The sequence below is a fragment of the Anabrus simplex genome, chromosome 5 (assembly GCF_040414725.1).
Source record: "Anabrus simplex isolate iqAnaSimp1 chromosome 5, ASM4041472v1, whole genome shotgun sequence".
NCBI lineage: Eukaryota > Metazoa > Arthropoda > Insecta > Orthoptera > Tettigoniidae > Anabrus > Anabrus simplex.
The window spans coordinates 97,096,165-97,116,717 of NC_090269.1; the positions used below are offsets into that span (position 1 = coordinate 97,096,165).

The 20,553-nt window shown below is 37.8% G+C and overlaps 1 protein-coding gene across 6 annotated transcripts in view; it reads right to left on the minus strand.

Moving 5' to 3' along the window:
* Positions 1-20,553, minus strand: part of AlaRS-m (alanine--tRNA ligase, mitochondrial) — a 202,115-nt gene that overhangs the window by 75,726 nt on the left and 105,836 nt on the right. For all 6 annotated transcript variants that reach the window (XR_011018257.1, XM_067147031.2, XM_067147030.2 and 3 more), the window contains one exon: positions 16,392-17,076. Coding sequence is in view for 5 of the 6 variants with exons in the window: in XM_067147031.2 (XP_067003132.2) it covers positions 16,392-17,076 (685 nt within the window). In the remaining variant the exon portion in view is untranslated. The remainder of the gene's footprint in view (positions 1-16,391; positions 17,077-20,553) is intronic.

Genomic DNA, 20,553 nt, shown 5'->3' on the forward strand with positions numbered 1-20,553 from the left:
TCCACTAAAGAAATGGATCTCCTTCGCTTGAGATGTATCCCATACACTGGCCCTGGTATCTGTCTCCTGACACCACAGTTGTATAAACAAATACCATCCAGTAAGGAAAGGATTTTAAATATCTAATGATGCAGCCCTGTCTCAATTTTTTCTTGATTTTGCTTATTTCAGAACAACAGAGATAGAGGCAGAAATTGTGGAGATTTAGGATCATTCAATCGAGATTACGTATAATGAACTTAATAGTAAAAATCTATATTGACAGTGGACTCTGTTTAATTCAAAATTGGATAATTTGGAAATTGGATAATTCAAATAAAAGTTTATTCCCCTTGAAATTCCTATTCTAAGCAATGCAAAAAATCATATTTAATTTGAATTTTTGAAGCTTAAATTTGGATGATTCGAAGTCAGGATTTTATTGCAAGTTACTTGTGTAACAGTTCCACAAATTGAAGTCTTCAAATAATTTGCAAAAATTCTCTATTATACTGTAGCTTCCTAGTTATGGTCAGGTAGTCGCTACTGTTAACAGATTTACAGACTATGAATCTCATGTTAAATCCGTATTGACGGTTGAACTTCTTACAAAATTGTACAAAAACTATTTTAATCCTCCTAGTCAATACTATATATTTTAAGTCCAATTAAGATGAAACTTCACACATAGAGAGACATGTTTCGACCTGGCATTGGGTCATAATCAGTAAGACATGTATGATGAATTAAAAACGTAGCATATAGTTAGCATATAGTTGACTAATTTAATAGATATCCATGTTATGATTTGAAAATTTCTATTTTAAAGTCTGTAATAAATTGACATAGTAAGTAAGTAAAGTTGAAACACAAAGAAATATTTTAACAATTTCAAGATTTTTATATATAATTGTTGTGTTGATAAGTATATCTGTTACAATGTACCAAGTCCAAAGATTATTGATGTTTTGGCACCGCTGAGGAAGAGAGTAATTGGCTCTCGAAACATGTATGGGAATTAGGTATAATAAAATATAGTACTGGCAAGGTGGGAAAGAATGTTTTATGGAAATTTGACAGAACAGAGACATCGTGTCCAACCGATACCAGTCTACGAGGTTCTTCATCCATACAGTTCGTCGTCTACCAGGACTCCTACGTTCTTCATCCATAGAGTTCGTCGTCTACCAGGACTCCTACTTCCTTCTATTCTTCCTTGTATAACAAGCTACAGGATTCTGTACTTATCATTCTGCATTATATGGCCGAAGTATTCCAGCTTCCGCCTTTTAATGATCAGCATGACTTCAGTCTTCTTTCCAAGTCGATCCAACAACACCTCCGAATTCCGGATTCTGTCTGTCCACGAAACGCGAAGCATCCGTCTGTACACCCACATTTCAAATGCTTCCAGTCTTTTACAGAGGGCTTGAGTAAGTGTCCAGCCTTCTATTCCATAAAGTAACGTGAGAAAGATGTAGGCACGGACCAGACGGAGCCTTAGGTTTAGTTGTAGGTTGTGGTTGTTGAGCAGTTTCTTCATCTGTAATGGGTTCCTTGTCGAGAGTGAGCTGCACGTGGACATCTTGCCGTTTACTGACAACCATGAACTCGGTTTTCTTAATGTTTATCTTCAGTCCTCTATTGTTGCAGGCAACATTCACTGTGTCTAATGTAAAATAACTAGGCAAGAGTTCTTTTACGTGCCAGTAAACCTACCAACATGAGGCTGATGTATTTGAGCTCTTTCTACAGGGTGGCGCACAAATAGCTGACACATTTAAAAAGCAAATATAAAATGCAACTTACGTACTATGTTCTTAAAATTTCTCGCACACCTTCCCTGTTTCATGGAAATATCTGTACAGGTGACACTGCTGCTTTGTCTCAAAATGCCTGCATTCCAGTGAGCTTTCTGCCATGGCCGACCACGGCCGACTCTCCGTTCAGCAGCGCTCCAAAACAGTTATCTTTTATTGCGAATCAAAAAATGTTACAAAGGAAATTTCGAGCTGTATTTCACATTAGGTGCACATCAGCAAGGAACACCATCCTTCGCTTATACAGAGAGTTTGAAGAACAAAGCAGGGTGAAGGATGTAACACGACCACATGCACCAGCAGTTCAGTCTCCTGTGGGTCGCCGTGCAGCGCAGCCCACACAAGTCAACACGGGGAGCTTCAAGAGGAAGTGAAATATTGTGTCATTCAGTTCAAAGAATGTTACACGATGATCTTCAGTTGTACCCGTACAGAATTACTGTACTACACAAGCTCACAGATCTTCACAGGCAGAAGAGATTGCAGTGCGCCTTATGGACTCAAGGTAAAGATGAAGTGCTGTTTAACACTTGGTTCTCTGATGAAGCCTATTTTCATCTCAACGGAGCAGTTAATAAACAAAATGTGCGGTTTTGGGCTACAGAAAAACTAGAAATTATTCACGAAAAAACGCGTATGGAGAAAAAGTGAGTCTGTGGGTAGCTCTGTCAAATCATGGGTTAATTGGACCATTTTTCTTCAGTCAGACATGCTGGGGAATTAATTCATGCCTCAAATTCTCGCTATCCCTATTCATACACAGTGGTTTATGCAAGATGTTGCAACACCTCACACAGCTGACAATGTTCTTGATATTTTGAGGGGAGTATTTGGTGATCGTGTAATGTCTCTTCGTTACCTACAGTACAACAATAATGACGGATTCTCATGACCTCCTTAAAGCCCTGATTTAAATCCTTATGATTTATTTTTATGGGGCTATCTGAAAGAAAAACTCTTCGCTTTAAGACCTCAAAACCGCATGGAAATGCGTGCTCTGATTGTGCAGCTCTGTAGTGAAATTCATGAAGACCTGTGCCGCAAAGTCGTAAGAAACATGCATACTCGTCTCGAAGAGGTTATCCGCCGCAGTGGAGGCCACGTTGAACCTGTGATATAGTGAAATGTATTTCCAGGGTCCAAGTTGCCTGTGTCTAAAATTTCATTAGTGTTTTGTGAAAAGTAAAGTTGTTATTCTAAAATTAAATGTGTCAACAATTCATGCGCCACCCCGTAGAATAATTACGAAGAGAATGAATGGCCAAATCAGCCATATGGACACTATGGTAGAATATCTATTATATTTCTTAACATTAATATGTTCTTGATAATGGGTAACAAAACTCCTTCCAGTGTCCTAAAAGCTATGATAGAATTCTGTTTCTTTAATAAATGAGTAATTTAGAACATTATGTCATTATTATACTGTACGTGAAAGTGAAAAAAATGTTTCTTTTCCTTTGTTTGAGATTCCTTGACATGAGTGGTGGCTGGTTTATTTTTTATTTTATTACAAATTCTGTCTACAAAACTTCTTTTGTAGCTGTTATTAGTTGCTATTAAATAAACGGTATTAATTTCCTTTTAATTTTTTTAGATAAGGGGATATTAAAAGCTCTAGAGACCAAACTGAAAAAAGTAGCACTTTTCTGAACTCCTGTATGAAAGGAATCCAGTTTAATACTATTTAGTGTTAGAGTCGGCTTCCTGAAAATGTTGAATGAAAGATTGTTCTTGTTTCTTGAGATTGTAAGATCAAGGTTAGTGACCTATTGGCTTCAGATTCCAACGTGAATTTGATAAATGGGTATAAGAAATTGAGGGGCTCTGCTGGTCAATTGTGGCAAATATATCAACGTATCTAACCCAATGATAAATCCCTTTAAGAATGTTAATGGTTTTAGTCCTCTCGAAATTATCAACATAAATTTCAGCTAGAATTTCAGAAGCTGGTGCACCCATTGCCAGCCCCACGGTGTAAGGGTAGCGTGCCTGCATCTTACCCGGAGGCCCCGGTTTTTATTCCCAGCCAGGTCAGGGATTTTTACCTGAACCTGAGGGTTGGTTCGAGGTCCTCTCAGCCTACATTTTTTTTTTTTTTTTTTGCTAGGGGCTTTACGTCGCACCGACACAGATAGGTCTTATGGCGACGATGGGATAGGAAAGGCCTAGGAGTTGGAAGGAAGCGGCCGTGGCCTTAATTAAGGTACAGCCCCAGCATTTGCCTGGTGTGAAAATGGGAAACCACGGAAAACCATTTTCAGGGCTGCCGATAGTGGGATTCGAACCTACTATCTCCCGGATGCAAGTTCACAGCCGCGCGCCTCTACGCGCACGGCCAACTCGCCCGGTATCAGCCTACATGATTAGAATTGAAGAGCTGCCTGATGGCAAGATAGTGGCCCCGGTCTAGAAAGCCAAGAATAACGGCTGAGAGGATTCATCGTGTTGACCACACGACATCTCGTAATCTGCAGGCATTCGGGCTCAACAGCGGTCGCTTGGTAGGCCAAGGCCCTTCAAGGGCTGTAGTGCCATGGGGTTTGGTTTGGTTTGGTGAACCCACTGGAAGACCTTGTAACATACTCCTACTGTATTATGAACATCTGCTTCTCTACCTGGTTATCTGCTCCGTTCGCCTACTCATCTGCTGTCTCCTGCTACGTATACTTTACTACAAACACCGTTTTGTTGCTCACCAACCTGCATTCTACTCCATTCACTGTGTATGCTTGTTGTATACTGTACTCTTGCTTGCTCCAAATGCCTGTCCACGCTACGTCACTTACTACGTCACAGAAACTTCTCAATCTGCCCTGGGTATGTTTCTATTCTGCTATATAAGGGCGACTTTGGCCACAGATCATTAGTCTGGCATTGACACTTGAACTCTGAGTGTGGAGGGAGCACTGACCTTGTTGCGGCTGGTCCGCATATACTTTGCTAAATTTCCGTCCAACAGGAAACAATTTGACAGCATGTGGTCTGGGTGAGGAAAGCCTTGCGTTACATCTATGTCAGCAAAAACTTTATTTTGCATCTGAAAATTTTTATTGGAACTAAATTATTCTTGGTTTTTGCCCTTCAGGCACTATTACTAATAAATCTTTAATGGCCTATAGCCAGCTTCTAGTGTGCACTTTCACTTTATGAGTACTTTTTTCTTATTAGTGTGGAGTTGCATTCTACGAACTCTGTGTGTGGATAAGAACCGTGAATTCAGTCATGAGTACATAAAAGAAACATTGATGCACCTTTTTATTGGTGAAAGAAACTTTTCAACTAAGCAGTCGGACTTTTCCTTGTTTCTTCCCTCCCCTCATCCCAAAATTTTCTCTCCCCACCCCCCTTCGACTTCTGTCTTTTCATTCTTTTGGTGTCATTCAAGAAAAGTTCTAGGAACATCCTGGTGGTGATTGTGGGCTAATGTTGTATTATGATGTGAAAATAATGCTGCGTTTGTTGCTCATAGCAATAATTCTATGTACCTGTTTTGTATAAAATTCTAGTCAAGTATCTCTTATAAGGAAAAAGAAAAGCTGAAATGTGAAAGACAAACCAAGGTCTTGTAAAATTTTTTTTTTTTAATTGTAAGCCTGTTCGGTATTTGTTCTTTTGCCAAGTTACTGAATATAATCTGTTGATATTTCTTGTTCTGAAAAGGGGCGTTTATTCACATACTTCTGTGTTCCTTTCACTTCCTCACCTATTCTTTCTTTTGTACTTACTACAGATAACCTTGGCCTATCCCATCACTCTGCTCGTCACTTATTTACTTGTATAGTTCATAATTTCTAAATTATGAGTGTTCGTGGTGTATGGATTTCGCAAAAAAATGTCCCCTATGGCTGGATATCGAATCGTTCTGGGGTAATCATCTACAATACTGTGATAATGAACCTTATAATTGAATTAACTATTCACCCTTGGTTCAGTGTCATGTCCTATCATTATCATTATCCCTGATTTTCTTAAGCGATTTGTGCTTATAGATGGTTTCAGTAATTTATACCAAATTAAGGTGACTGGACTATATCTTGACTCTCGTACGTGAACAGTTTTAAATGGATAACATATTGTTCTCCAGCTCCCTTGCTATTATTTCGTTACCCAGTCACGAGTTATCTTGAACTCGTTCAAGAACACACGCACACCAAGAGAAAGATCATATGTTCAATATATATTTAAAATGTAACAACCTTTTGTTGATAGATGACATTATTGAAAGAAAATTATTAGAAAGAACGAATTCCAGAATGATCATAAATTCTTGTATTTGTTGTTTACTTCACTACTGTAATTATTTAGATTATCCTTAATTAAATTTATAGTATCTGCTGTAGGAACACTAGAAAACACGTTGGTATTTTCAAATGAGTGTACAGGGCAGCAAGGGGGAATAGTGCCACTTTTAAGGATAACTGACCCATCTCATCTTAAGCATTCTTCAGTAACACCAAATTTTGAAGGCCTCTTTATCTTTCTTTCTGTAGCAGTGCTCCCACATAGTGCCATGTTCCAGACAAGTACTTTCAGAATTGACAGTCTGAAAGGTATATTTAAGTTTATGATGAGTAGACTTTTCTTCTTCATGAAGGCTCTCTTTGATAATGTTAACCTAGATTTTATGTCCTACTTGATATGTTTTTTTGCATCACATGAACACAGACAGGTCTTACGGCGAAGATGGGATAGGAAAGGGCTAGGAAGCAATGTGAAAATGGGAAACACAGAAAACCATCTTCTGGATTACCGACAGCAAGGTTCAAACCTACCACTTCCTGAATGCAAGCTCACAGCTACATGATCCAAGCTGTATTGGCCACCTTGCTAGGTATGTCCTACTCTCTTCTTCCATTATTGTTTATTTTACTTCCTACACATGAAAGGATTCCTTTATTTCCAAAATCATGGGTGCAGTAAAGAGCCTACCCGGAGACTGGAGGGGGGGAGGTGGGGAAAGCCATCAGTTTAATAAGAGCCTTGGCCAATTCATTTGTCACAGTTCTATCTGTATTGAATTCTGGGAGCAGCGCTATTCTGTTATAAAATTCAGCCAATAACAGTGACTGTGGATGAAAGTGGAATGAAAAATATCACAAATTTTATAATATTTTTCTACAAAAGTAAATATATTTCTGGGGGCAGGTTGGTGGGTCCCTAACCTTCACAATAAACTACACTCTCCTAAAAGGAGGTCAGATTTATATCATTTACCTTACAAAATAATGAAAATTACCATATCATACAGTGAAAATTGTTCATAAAATTAGTAATTTTGGGTTCGGGACTATCTCCTCTCGTGATGACGAACCTTAGTTCATCCATGGTCCAATACATGATAGTACAGGCCATGCATGTACACTGCCTTCCAGTTATGCATGAATGAATGAATCAAGCAAGCATTTACGGCAGACTCCCAAGTGTCAGATTCCTTATTAGTTATTTACCTAGTTTTTTCTTTAAAATTTAAAAGAATATGGAAATTTATTGAACACCTCCCTTGGTAAATTATTCCAATCCCCAACTCCTCTTCTTATAAAAGAATATTTGCCCCAATTTGTAATTTTGTGATCTTTCTTACTTTTAAAAACACCTCTCAAACTTATTCATCTGCTAATGTCATTCCCTGCCTGCTGTCATTTCTTGATGGATACAGTACTTTTGCATCCATCTCTTGGCACAGGCCAAAGTAAAGTGTAGCTTCCACCGAAGTCCCAGTCAACATCCATGGCTGTGACAATATGGAAGTTGCTGGGGTATGGGTAGTGCTGAGCAAGGACATTCGGAGCATGACTAGTGCATCTAAGTGTTATGAAAGGTGCTGCTCATAGGGTCAATCGTGCTGCAATAGTACTTTCTGACCCAGTGAGGAAAGGAATGGCAAACTACCTCACTCCTCATCTTGCCTAGTACGCCTCATTGTGGTGCTGCCATTGGTTTTTGGGATTTCCTTATAACCGCATAACGTTTGGTGGTGCTATTTGAGGATCCAACCAGCCTCTGGGCTGATGACCTAACAGACAGACAATGTCATTCCACGCCATCTCTCCACTGACAGATCACAACATACTGCTTAGTCGAACAGCTCATCTCCTTTCTCCCAAAGTCTTCTCAGCCCAAACTTTGTAACAGTTTTGTAACACAACACTTTTGTCACAAATCACCTAGAACAAAACAAGCTGCTTTTCTTTGGATTTTTCCTAGTTCTTGAATCAAGTAATCCTGGTGAGTGACTCATATGCCAGAACCATACTCTAGTTGGAGTCTTACAAGAGACTTATATGCCCTCTCTTTTACATCCCTACTACAAGCCCTATATACCCTTGTAAGCATATGAAGAGATCTTTCCTTACAATTCCAACTATGTGATTACCCCTATGAAAATCTTTCCTTATGTTATTACCTAGGTACTTACAATGATCTTCATGAGGAACTTTCACCCAATGAATGCTGTAATTAAAACTGAGAGGACTTTTCCCTTTTTTAAAAACTTGCAACCTGACTGTTCATCCCGTTAACCAGCGTATCGTTACCTGCTGTCCTTCTCACAACACTGTCGAGGTCTTTTTGTAGTTGCTCACAATCTTGCATCTTATTTATTACTCTATACTCTATAGTAGAACATCATCTGCCAAAAGCCTTGTCTCTGATTTCAGTTCTTTACACATATCATTTACATATAAGAAAACATAACAGTCCAGTTAATACTGCCTTGAGAAACTCCTCTCTTAATAATTACAGGATCAGACAATGCTTCACCTACTCTCATTCTTAGAGTTCTACTTTCTAGAAATATAGCCACCTCCATCCCGTCACTCTTCTGTCTAGTCCAACTGTAATCATTTTGGTCAGTAGTCTCCCATGATCTACCGTATCAAATGCCTTGGATAGGTCAATTGCAATACAGTCAATTTGACCTCCTGATATATATATATATTTTTTTGCATTTTGCTTTACGTCGCACCGACACATATAAGTCTTACGGCGACAATGGGACAGGAAAGGGCTAAGAATAGGAAGGAAACAGCCATGGACTTGTACAGCCCCAGCATTTGCCTGGTTTGATAATGGGAAACCATAGAAAACCATCTTCAGGGCTGCCGACAGTGGGGTTCGAACCCACTATCTCCTGAATACTGGATACTGGCCACACTTAAGCGACTGCAGCTATCGAGCTCGGTGATCTCCTGAATCTAAAATATCTGCTATATCTTGCTGGAATCCTATAAGTTGAGCTTCACTGGAATAAGTTTTCCTATCAAACTAGTTAGTAATTTTGCAAACATGTCAAATCTAATCAGAAATAATGCTTTTCCAAAGCTTACATGCAACACATGTCAAGCTGACTGGCCTGTAATTATCAGCTTTATGTTTCTCACCCATTCCTTTATACACGGGGACTACTATCGCAACTTTCCATTCATTTGGTATAATTCCTTCATGCGAACAGTAATCAAATAAGTACTTCAGATATGGTACTACTGTATATCACAACCCACTGCTGTTAGTATATACCCAGAAATCTTATCAATTCCAGATTCTTTTCTAGTTTTCTAGCTTTCAAATTTTGCAGCTTATTATAAAAATCTTTGTTATTGTAGGTAAATTTTGATACTTTACTGGTATTAGTCACCTCCTCTACCTGGACATTATCCTTGTAACCAATGAACTTTACATACCTCTACCTTCTGTAGATCCTCATGGTTAATGAGTGAACAGAAGGTGTAAACAGTGTTGGTTTAAGCAGAAACAAAGGATATAGCCCGGACTCAGGAAAGTTTTGATATTCTTTTTGATATGTGGTAGGCTCCCTGTCAGCAGACAGTATATAAATATCCAATTTGAAACCAATTTTGCAGAGAAAACAACCAAGTGCCGAACAGGACCAGTCACCAGGATACATTGCAACTGTGGCTCTCAAAGTCTCTCTAAATCTATTAGAACAACTTCCTATGAGTAGGGTATCTCTTTGTTTGATTCATAGAATACTGCAGTCTGACTTTTCCCAATATATTGACAACAGCTTACAAACTGACAGCATGTGACAAAGAAAAGCGAGTGCAGTTTGCTGTTTGGGCTATTCCAGAAAGTGATGCTGTAGTGCACTGATGAAGTGTATGTTTACCAAAACAGTGCTACTGAACCATCTGATGGTTTTCCTTACTGCAGTGTGATACGAAGAAAATGTGTCTGCAATGTGGCGCAATGGAGTTTGATTTGGTTTTTATGAATATTTAACCAGAATGTAGAGGGGGGGAACCTATTTTAAATTTGTACATAAGAAACAATATTTTGATAAACAATACATTCTTAAAAAACTAGGATACTCATAATATTACTAGATATAGTTGGGATGGAAAATCAAAGTCAGTTACTGATTGTGTGATAACAGATAAATTAATTGGATAAAAATTGAGAGATACGAGATTTATCCAAAGTGAAATTATTTCAATGATCAGAATCCACTGAGCATGGCTACTCAAATTATAATGCAAATTATGGACCCCTATCTGGACAGTGCTCGCTTTCTCTGCACCGACAATTACTACTCATCGATTGAGTTAGCTAACATGCTCGTAAAAAACATTTTATTGGCACGCTTAGGAAAATCAGGAAGGTTTACCAAAGGATGACATAAATGTGAAGCTTAAGAAGGGAGAAGTCATTGCAATCGAGAATGGAAATGGATTAACAGTGATGAAGTGGAGAGATCAGAGGGACGTGCTGATTATGTCAACCAAACGTTCTAACGATGTAATTGTTATGGGCAAAAAGAAGGGGAAACATGGGGATGTGGTTAACCAAGAATGATAATAACATAAATAAAATGAAAGGAGGAATAGATATTGCAGACATATTTTCTTCGTATCACACTGCAGTAAGGAAAACCATCAGATGGTACCGCAAAGTTGTAAATGACATTCTTTTTGGTACTGCTGTTGTAAATGCTCTCCTTTTGTACAATAAGACGGGGGCTACTGGACATCGAAAACTGTCTCTTGTGGAGTTTCGAAGGAACGTGGTCAGCACTCTGATTGGTCCAACTAACGATCCTGTTAAACGTACTCTGAAGAGTGAGAACCACTACCTTGGGAACCCAACAAGACACAAGGACAAAAAAGCACCAGGTAAATATTATCAAGTGCAACATTACTGTACTTCTGAAGGATGTTACTACTAATTATAAAATGATGTATTATTTCTTTCTTTCAATATTGCAGGAAAGTTCGACGTCGGTGTTGAAGCTGCTATCAACAACTGTGGAAGGTCATGGGCAGAACGGCTGCTGCTTCTGCTGCAAAAAGGGTGTCAACTGTCTGCACAACCTGTCCTGACACACCTTTGCTTTGCCTGAAGTGCTTTGAATCATTTCACAAGAAAGAGTGACTGAAAGTTAATTGTTGAAAGTCTAATGCTTATGTTGCAATGCGGGAGTCACTGTCTGTCAATCATGCCGAGACTCCATTGTTCTGATTTATCTGAAAATTGTTCACAACAATATGTAATGTAGTATACAAAGCGTGTCTTTTAAGTAAGGTCCAAGACACTAGTAGTTTGCGCGCATACCACAATGAGCGTGTGCATCGTGTACCAGCATGCCTCGGGAACAATTGTGCTCAGTTTCAGCTCTGTAATTAACCTGCACGGTTCTGTTCTGTGCTTTCAAAATGTTTAAGACTATCAACTCACCCGCTGCGTGTGAGGTTCGGTCAGTGATATGGTTTTTGTCAGCAAGGAACCTGTCTGCTGCAGAAATTCATCGACAGATTTGCGGAGTGTACGGTGATACTGTTATGAATGAAAGCAAAGTGCGTAAGTGGGTACGACAATTCAAAGATGGCCGTGACAACGTTCACAATGAGGACCGCTCCGGTCGCCCTTCTTTGATTCCAGATGATTTGGTGGCTTCAGTTGAAGCGAAGATTCGTGAGAACAGGCGCTTCACAATAACAATTCCCTCAAACGAATTTCCTGACGTGTCGAGATCAGTGCTGTACAACATTGTTTCTGAACACCTAAAGTTTAGGAAACTGCGCTCCCGTTGGGTCCCGAAACTCCTAAAAGAGGACCACAAAAACCAAAGATTTGAGTGCGCGAAGAAGTTCTTGACTCGTTATGACGAAGAAGGTGACTGCTTCTTGAGTCAGATCGTAACTGGAGACGAAACATGGGTTTCGCATATCACGCCCGAACCGAAGCAACAGAGCATGGAATGGAGACACGCACACTTGCCTGTAAAGGTGAAGGCCAAACAGACTCTGTCCCAGCGCAAAATCATGGCGTCGGTGTTTTGAGATAGGCACGGTGTTTTGTTGGTCAACTTCATGCAACGAGGAACCACTATCAATGCAGAAGCATACTGCCAAACCCTGAGAAAGCTACGCAGAGTGATTCAAAACAAAAGATGCAGCATGCTGACAAAGGGAATTGTCCTTCTCCATGACAATGCAAGACCTCACACTGCAGGTCAAACCCACGATTTATTGGACAGTTTTGGCTGGGAAGTTTTAGACCACCCACCCTACAGTCCTGATCTTGCGCCGAGCAATTACCATCTGTTCCTCCACCTCAAACTTCACCTCAGTGGCAACCATTACAATGATGACGACGATGACGTGAAAATGGCAGTGAACTCTTGGTTAACGGAGCAGGCGGCAAGTTTCTATGAAGAGGGCATTTTAAAATTGGTTACGAGGTATGATAAGTGTTTAAACAAACTTGGCAACTATGTTGAAAAATAGAGTGAAGTACCTATGTACTTTCTGAAAATTACTTTTTTGAAATAACCTTTCGTTGTGTACTTATTTTCAAATGGACCTTACTTAAAAAACACACCTTGTAAGTACTAGTCTGCATTTCAGTATGTTTTCATAAATATTGTGTTAGTTTGAATTAGCATATAAATTTTACATATTTGAAATCTGTGTTGTACATTCCATACAACACATTTAAAAATATTATGTGACACCATATGGTGTCACACAGGACCTTGGTATGATGAGACAGTTTACTTAGTACATCATATAAATGAGGCGTCTAGTATCAAAACCGGCCAAGTCACTGAAGGCATATTTTTCAGTATAGATGAAAAACCTGGAGAGACAAAGCAATGACAGCCACAAAAGATTTTTTATCATAGTTATATACTTAATGGAAAATTACTTCAGTTCTGCTGTTTTGAGAAATCTGACTTATAATGAACCCATCTTTTTTGTTAATATAAATTTTGACTTGGCCATTTTTGTTGCAATTTTGTATAATTTTAGGCTTTTTTCTGAAACTGTATTCAATTTAAAATCCAAACCTTTGTGAAAAAAGGCGATTTAATGAAAATAAATTAACATTGTAATTACTTTCTTTACTGAGCGATGTAATGCTGAGAGGTCATGATTGGGACAAGTTGGTGGAGGAAGAATGGTACAAGGACAGGATGAGATGGAGGAGGCTCATATACCACACCCGGGAAACTGGAGATGGTTTAGGATGATGATGATGATGATGATGATTGCAATTTAAAAAAAAAAAAAAGCATTTCAGCACACATGGGGTAATAATATATATAGGACGAAGATCAGAAACCTAAGGAGAATACAAAATAGGATTTCTCTCGCTAAAAGTTTGTAGTTCACTTAGATCTTGAACACAGTAAAAGAAAATGATCAGCAATAATAGTCACTTATATTAATATAATCATCATTAAGATGTGTACTGGTCACACATACCAAGTAATATTCTTGTTTTAAGCCTTCAGTTTGCTCTTATTTATAATACAATGTCAGGCACTTCACGTGGACTACTGATGCAGACTTCAGAGACGGTGTTGGAACTCTCATGACCAGTGAAAGCTGTTTCACTTGCTAATATTATAGTTTTATAAAACTGCAGTGATGGATGATCTTGCCATGTTAGGCCAAAGTAGTTCTGCAAGGGATTTTTTATGTCTTTTGTTTTAGATACAGGAGAGTAATGCCTTTGATCACTGTGTGAGGTGTCATTTGACCCAGCGATTTTCCTCTTTTACACAGACTTCGGTACTTCCCAAGATCATTATTGTAAAATACCTCACCTTTTACACGAACAGAATTTTGTGCGAGAAACTTTGATAATCTGTAGTATAATAAAATGAAATACTATTCTTGCCACTCTCGCTTTCGTTGTTGTGATTTCCAATGTGATGTATCTCTTGTTCTCTTTCTTGCACTTGATCTGGGGAGTTTCATCTGTTGATGTTTCCATTATGTAGGACAAGATATGAAAATAAATTTTTCAGTTCACCACTCAGAAAAATATACACGTTATACTACACAATAATGACAAAATACGACACACAGGAAATAGAATTGTTTTTGCGCAAATGACGTTAGAAGCCTGCGAATACATAAATCAGTGTTGCAATAGAACAAAATACGAAATATTATGACTTCAAAGAATACACTGTATAATATAAGGAATGATTTTGCCTACTGATATTATCACATTGTTGCATAATATAACAACACAAGATTCCAGAGAATAATGGTGTAACATGACATGGCCGGTTTTGAATTCACTGCCTATATGACTTGGCCCATTCTTCAGTGCTCTGTAACTTGAAGACATGGACGATTTCAAAGCACATTCTTGTTTCACCTGATAGTACTATACTTCTACTTCACGTTAATAACCTTAACTCATTTTCGTAGATTTTGTGACTTGGCAGGTTTTGATACTAGACGCCTCAAATATATCCTGAGATTATATAAACAGCGTACAACACGTACAATTGCCTTGGCACCATGCTACAATTGGCTCAGCACTCAATGTGTTATTTGCATACGATTTTTATTTTTGTTTTCCACCTATTCAATACATAATTGTTTTTTGTCGCTAGAAAATCACTTTACTACAATATTACATTAACAGGGACATGTATCGCTCGACTCCCTGTTAATGTAATATTGTAGTAAAATTATTTTCTAGCGACAAAAAACAATTATGTATTGAATAGGTGGAAAACAAAAATAAAAATCGTATGCAAATTACAGCAAGTTTCAATACGGGTCTAAACATGAGAATAGTTACATGCAACTCAATGTGTTAACATAAAACATGTAATTACCAAGTTTTATTATTAAAAATATGCACTTGCATATATTTCTCAATACAGCATTACTTAATACTTGGTGCGTGCCACTTAATTCATTTTTGTAGGTTGGTCACACTTGGTGGACACTAAACGGGGTTCTCACAGGTTACAAGTAACTATTCTCATTTTGGTTCCGTATTGAAGTTGACGTATATCTCAAATATTATTATAATATTTATAGATCCACCTGTTCAGTACAATACAATATAATCCACTATTTCATGTGGTTAAAATTTATACATAATACATAAAAGTCATAGGTACATGTTTCACCCTTTTTTTTACAGGCATCATCAGCCTATATCAATCTTAAAAATTAATGGATATGGAATCTTTCTAATCTTATAAACTATAGAGTAATATGCTGGACAATGATTTCATAAAATATTATACTATAACATCTAAAATAACGATATTGCACAGAAAGTATGTTAAAAATACTGTGAATTAACAGTTTTTGAAATGTGGTAAATCATGAATATTTGAGCGTTTAAAACCAAAACGGATCCTCTTCTTATACATCATTACCGCACCAACATAATTACTGACATCAGCTAGCTTTGACACAACATTTTATCATTAGCAACGTCTCCACAAGTCGTCCCATTTTCTTTTTTTTCGACTTTCAGATATATCAACCGTACATATTTTAACATATTTGATACGTTCACACTTCTGTTTTAAATAACTGACAGTGATTTTACTCATCTTGAACTCATGCTATGGGAATGGAACAAACATCCCCCTTTGATGATTGTGCTTACACTCAAGGCCATCACAGTCTTAATGATGTATAAGAAGAGGATCAATTTTGGTTTTAAACACTCAAATATTCAAGATTAACCACGTTTTAATCTTCAAAAACTGTTAATTCACAGTATTTTTAACATACTTTCTGTGCAATATTGTTATTTTAGATGTTATAGTATAATATTTTATGAAATCATTGTCCAACATTTTACTCTATAGTTTATAAGATTAGAAAGATTTCATATCCATTAATTTTTAAGATTGATATAGGCTGATGATGCCTGTAAAAAAAAGGGTGAAACATGTACCTATGACTTTTATGTATTATGTATAAATTTTAACCACATGAAATAGTGGATTATATTGTATTGTATTGAACAGGTTCTCACAGGTGTCACTAAATCCAAGGCTGCTCTGAAGAAATACAGCAGTCATCAACACCATCTACTGAACAGTGTGGTGTGGAACAGACTACAGATCACCTGTTCCAGTGTACACTTTCTCCAACCCAGTGCTCACTACTGGGAGGATGTGTTTGATATTCATTATGCTACAGTCTAGTCACCAATTTTTTTCTGCATATTTATATTTATTGTAAACATTGTAGTTAGTACAAGCAGTTTGTACATCTTCCTTATGATACCCTTCACTCTGCTAATAAATAACCTGGTATATAGTACAATTACCCTAAAAAAGTAACTTGAAGTACATACCAGTGTCTCCTTCCAGACTGCCCTGATGGATAAGGAAGCCTTGCACATTAACGATGTCCTTTACTAACATCTTAGTTCCACCACTGAGATGTATGAGACCAGTGTCTCCAGCCTGTCCACCTGACTCGTGATACAAATTAGTCCGATCTAGAACAACTCCACACACTGTTCCAGGATCTGTTTCAAATACAGAGCGTCCTTCCACGATGATCGCACACACCTGGCACTTGACACTTGGGAACACGTAATCGGGCTGCTTGTGATACACATACTTGAGACTGTCATCAGTAGGAATCACACCCGCACAGGTTAACTCATTTATAACACTCAGATCTTTGGTCATGTCTAAGACATGACTGTCCCTGCTGCGAATTCTCGTCCTGCTTAATAACAGTCGAAAGCCAGTGGTGTCCACCTGCATGCCAAAAGCTGCAGCCAACTGACAGACAACCTCTTCACCCAATCCAAAGGTGTCGTACAACTTGAATGCCAACTCAGCAGATACCAAAGGAGGATTCAACCGAGAAACTGCCTCCACTTCATAGTACCCCATCAACAAGCCAGGAAATTCTGTAATATCAAGCCCCTGAAGACCAGGATTCATAGCAACCACATCCTGCCAGGCTGCAATGTCTCTTCCACCAGATGAGAATAACTCCTCTTCATGCTTGATAATTAGTTGTGTCTGGAAAAAATTAAAATAATCTCCATTATTCAAGAATCATATAGAGAATAAAACACCTACGCCCAATAAGGTGAAACATTGACAATCTGATGTGCACTTTCAGGAATCTGTACAAGGACTGTTCAAAACATAACCAAACTTTGAAAATAACTCTTAGAGGGCTTACCTACAGCCTAATTAGCTTTGTTTCCTTCAAAGTACCCAAATTTGAGTAATTTGTGTTAATAACTACATCTAAAATTTATCATAAATATAAATCCCAAAATGTGACAAACAGTGACTCAGTTTTCAAAAACAAGGACTGATGATCACAAGCAATAAAGGAGCAGTACTTCATCTGAATATGTAGAATATCTAGTACACAAAAGTTTGAACTTCTTTCACCTTGATAGAAAGGCAATGACTTCATTCTTGTAAAAAGAACTTCATGCTATATAATGCAGTGCATACGTACAGTATCCAAAATTTTAACATACTTCTGACATATTACACAGAAGAGAAGACGTGGCTGATGATGATATATTTCTTACAAATCCTGGATCAAGTTATATAGAGAAAGACAGGAACATGAAGACAGCAGTGTATGAAGTTGAAGAGACTGTCCTTGTCTCCTCTTTCTGTTGCTCCTTATTCTCGCACCAACCAGCCATTTACATTTATCTTATTATGTGTTCCATTTCTTACCCTGTTCTCCACCTGTTACCTTAACTTGTATTATTTCTAATGAATTTAATGAATGTGCCCCTGAGCTTTGAAATCCGTGGTATCATAAGTAGCAGAACTCAACGACAAAGCAATAAAATGTGATTTGATTTAGAGTAAATTAGCGATTAAATCTGCCACTGACTCGTTAGTTTTTCTATAGCTGAGATGGGCAATGCTTACCCAGAGGCATTCAAACAGTTCAGCAAAGGTTTGATCACCCGGGCTCTCGCTGGTCCAGCAGAGGGTGATTTATGATGGCAGTGGGCTTTGAAACGGAAGGTCTCATTCCCCAACAGAAATCCTTACAGCTCTGTTGCCAATGCACCTCTTATTAAATAGACATCAGTCTCTTATTTCAGCTCAGACAATTCACATGTGCATTTTTGCTGTTTGAAAGTCTTGGATTATTTGTTTGCCTGATGAGTTAATATTTGTAAAGTGTATTGTTTTTCACTTAGTTTCAACCAATAATGTAGAGGCTGTGGGAATCAAAACTCAAACCTGGAAATTAACTCATCAGAAGAACCTGAATTTAATCTGCCAGGGCATGCAAATGCCGTGGTGGTGGTGGTGGTGGTGGTGGTGGTGGTGGTGGCGGCAGTGCAAAGAAAAGAAAGGCAACTAAAATTTTAAGTAGGCAAAGTCAACGGCTGGTATGTAAAGCATACGTTACGAAGAACAAGGGTTATATTTCGGAGAAAGCTACAATGTTAAAACTTAGGAAAACTATTAGTAAAATCATTAAAAAGGGGTCCTACAACTCAGAAAAGTGTGGTAATAATAGTGTTATTTTTAATAAAATTGATGATTTTTACTGTGACTTGGTGATAGGCGAGGTATATACATTCTTTACTAAAGGTAAATCACCAACCATACAGGAACTGTTAAAACATTTGAAAATTGTGTGTGGCTTTCATTAAGAAAAAACTATTGTACAACAGCAGTTAATAAAACTTGGGTTTTGTTTCTGTATTCTGAGGAAAAAACAAACTGTAATAGAATCTGCTAGAATAGTAGCCTGCCAAAGTAGTGTTTCAAGGGGTGCAGAGTTACCTATCTAGATGGCATTGTGAGGAAAGGGTGAGATGATGAAGCATACTGAAAGCACCAACATCGCAAGTCAAACTTATTATGGTATTGCATGCTGGAGGCAGTGAGGGCTGGGTTGAGAATTGCCTTTGTTGGCTAAAATCATTGGAGATTGCAAAGCTGGTAGCCATGATGAAATGACAGCTCAAGTTTTCGAAAACTTGCTTAGGCCCCATCTTCTAGAGAACCTACGACATGACTGAAAATATATAATCGTGATGAACAATGTGAGTTATCATTCGAGGCAGCAGATTCAATTTCCTTCCATCAATAGCAATATTAAGGACATTATTAAGTTCATGAAATACAATAACATTCCCATGCCAAAACCTATACCCACCAAGGCAGTTATGTTGCAGGAAATCCACTCAAGCAATATCATTGATAGGTACTCTGTAGAGGAGATCGCAACCTCATGCAGACATGAAGAGTTGAGACTCCCTCCATATCACTGTCTTTTAAACCCCATAGAAATGATCAGTTATGAAACACAACACAGACAGCAATCAGGATAGAACAGAGGTGAGGTAAATATTGCATTTTATTTTTAAAAATACCTAAGGTTGTTGGCTATTTTATGTCCGAACTACATACTCCGATGTTTATTATTATCACTACTATTGTGACGTCCAGCTCCATGGGTAAATAGTCAGCGTGTTAACCTCCAGGCCAAGCTGAATTATTTAAAAGGGACGAAAAATGCATGGCATTATTATAATGTTGTTGTTGTTGTTGTTATTATTATTATTATTATTATTATTATTATTATTATTATTATTATTATTATTATTATTACAATCATCATCCGAGTCCCTAGTTCGTGATTTCACTCTTCCTTTCTTTACTGAAAGTGAAACACTAATATTAGCAGCATAAAAGTAATATTTTAATAGGCCTAATTTGATATGAATTTAAATTTGGTATTTTGGGAAACCTATTTGAAAGCACAAATAGATCATGGCGATCATTTATGGCTATTTGAAAGTTCTTTATCAAGTTTATTTGCCAATTCCTTTTGTCTGTTTTTCTTTCTTTCTTCCAAGATCTGCGACCACTGCACAGTTTATGCACGAAACAAAATATTGTGCGAGATTGGTTTGTGCTGTGGTTCATAATCAGGTTTTTATATTTTGTCTTAAGAATAAATTAAATGCTAACATGTTTAAATAATCAACACAAAATATGACAACCATGCTCTTGACAGCACTCATTTGCCTTTTAAATGACACGTGCCCCTTCTGTCCAGAGGAAAACCAACTGACAACCCTCATTGTCACTAGGGCAGGCCAAGTTTTGGGATCAGAAGCTGCCATCTGGGTATATGTTCACCATCAGAAGTATACATTTGCAACAGTAAAACCACTTAGTTTAGATAAGTGACACTGGAGAAACAAAGCACATCTCAATTAACAAGTCAGTGTAACGTTATGTTGACCCACAGGGACCCAAAAAAGTCTGCATTCTCCAGGCATTTTTCCTATCAGCACCTGCCAGTGAAATTTTGACTTTTCCTGACCATGTCCTATTAGAACATCTAAAGCTCAGGTAGTCCATAATTTTTCTCCCCGTCCATGATCTTTCCTCTCTCATTCTTACAGTAACTCCTTCAATTTTTTCCTTCTCATTTCACTACACATCTTCATTATCTTTCTGATACATGCATGTTAATGATCACAAGGCTTT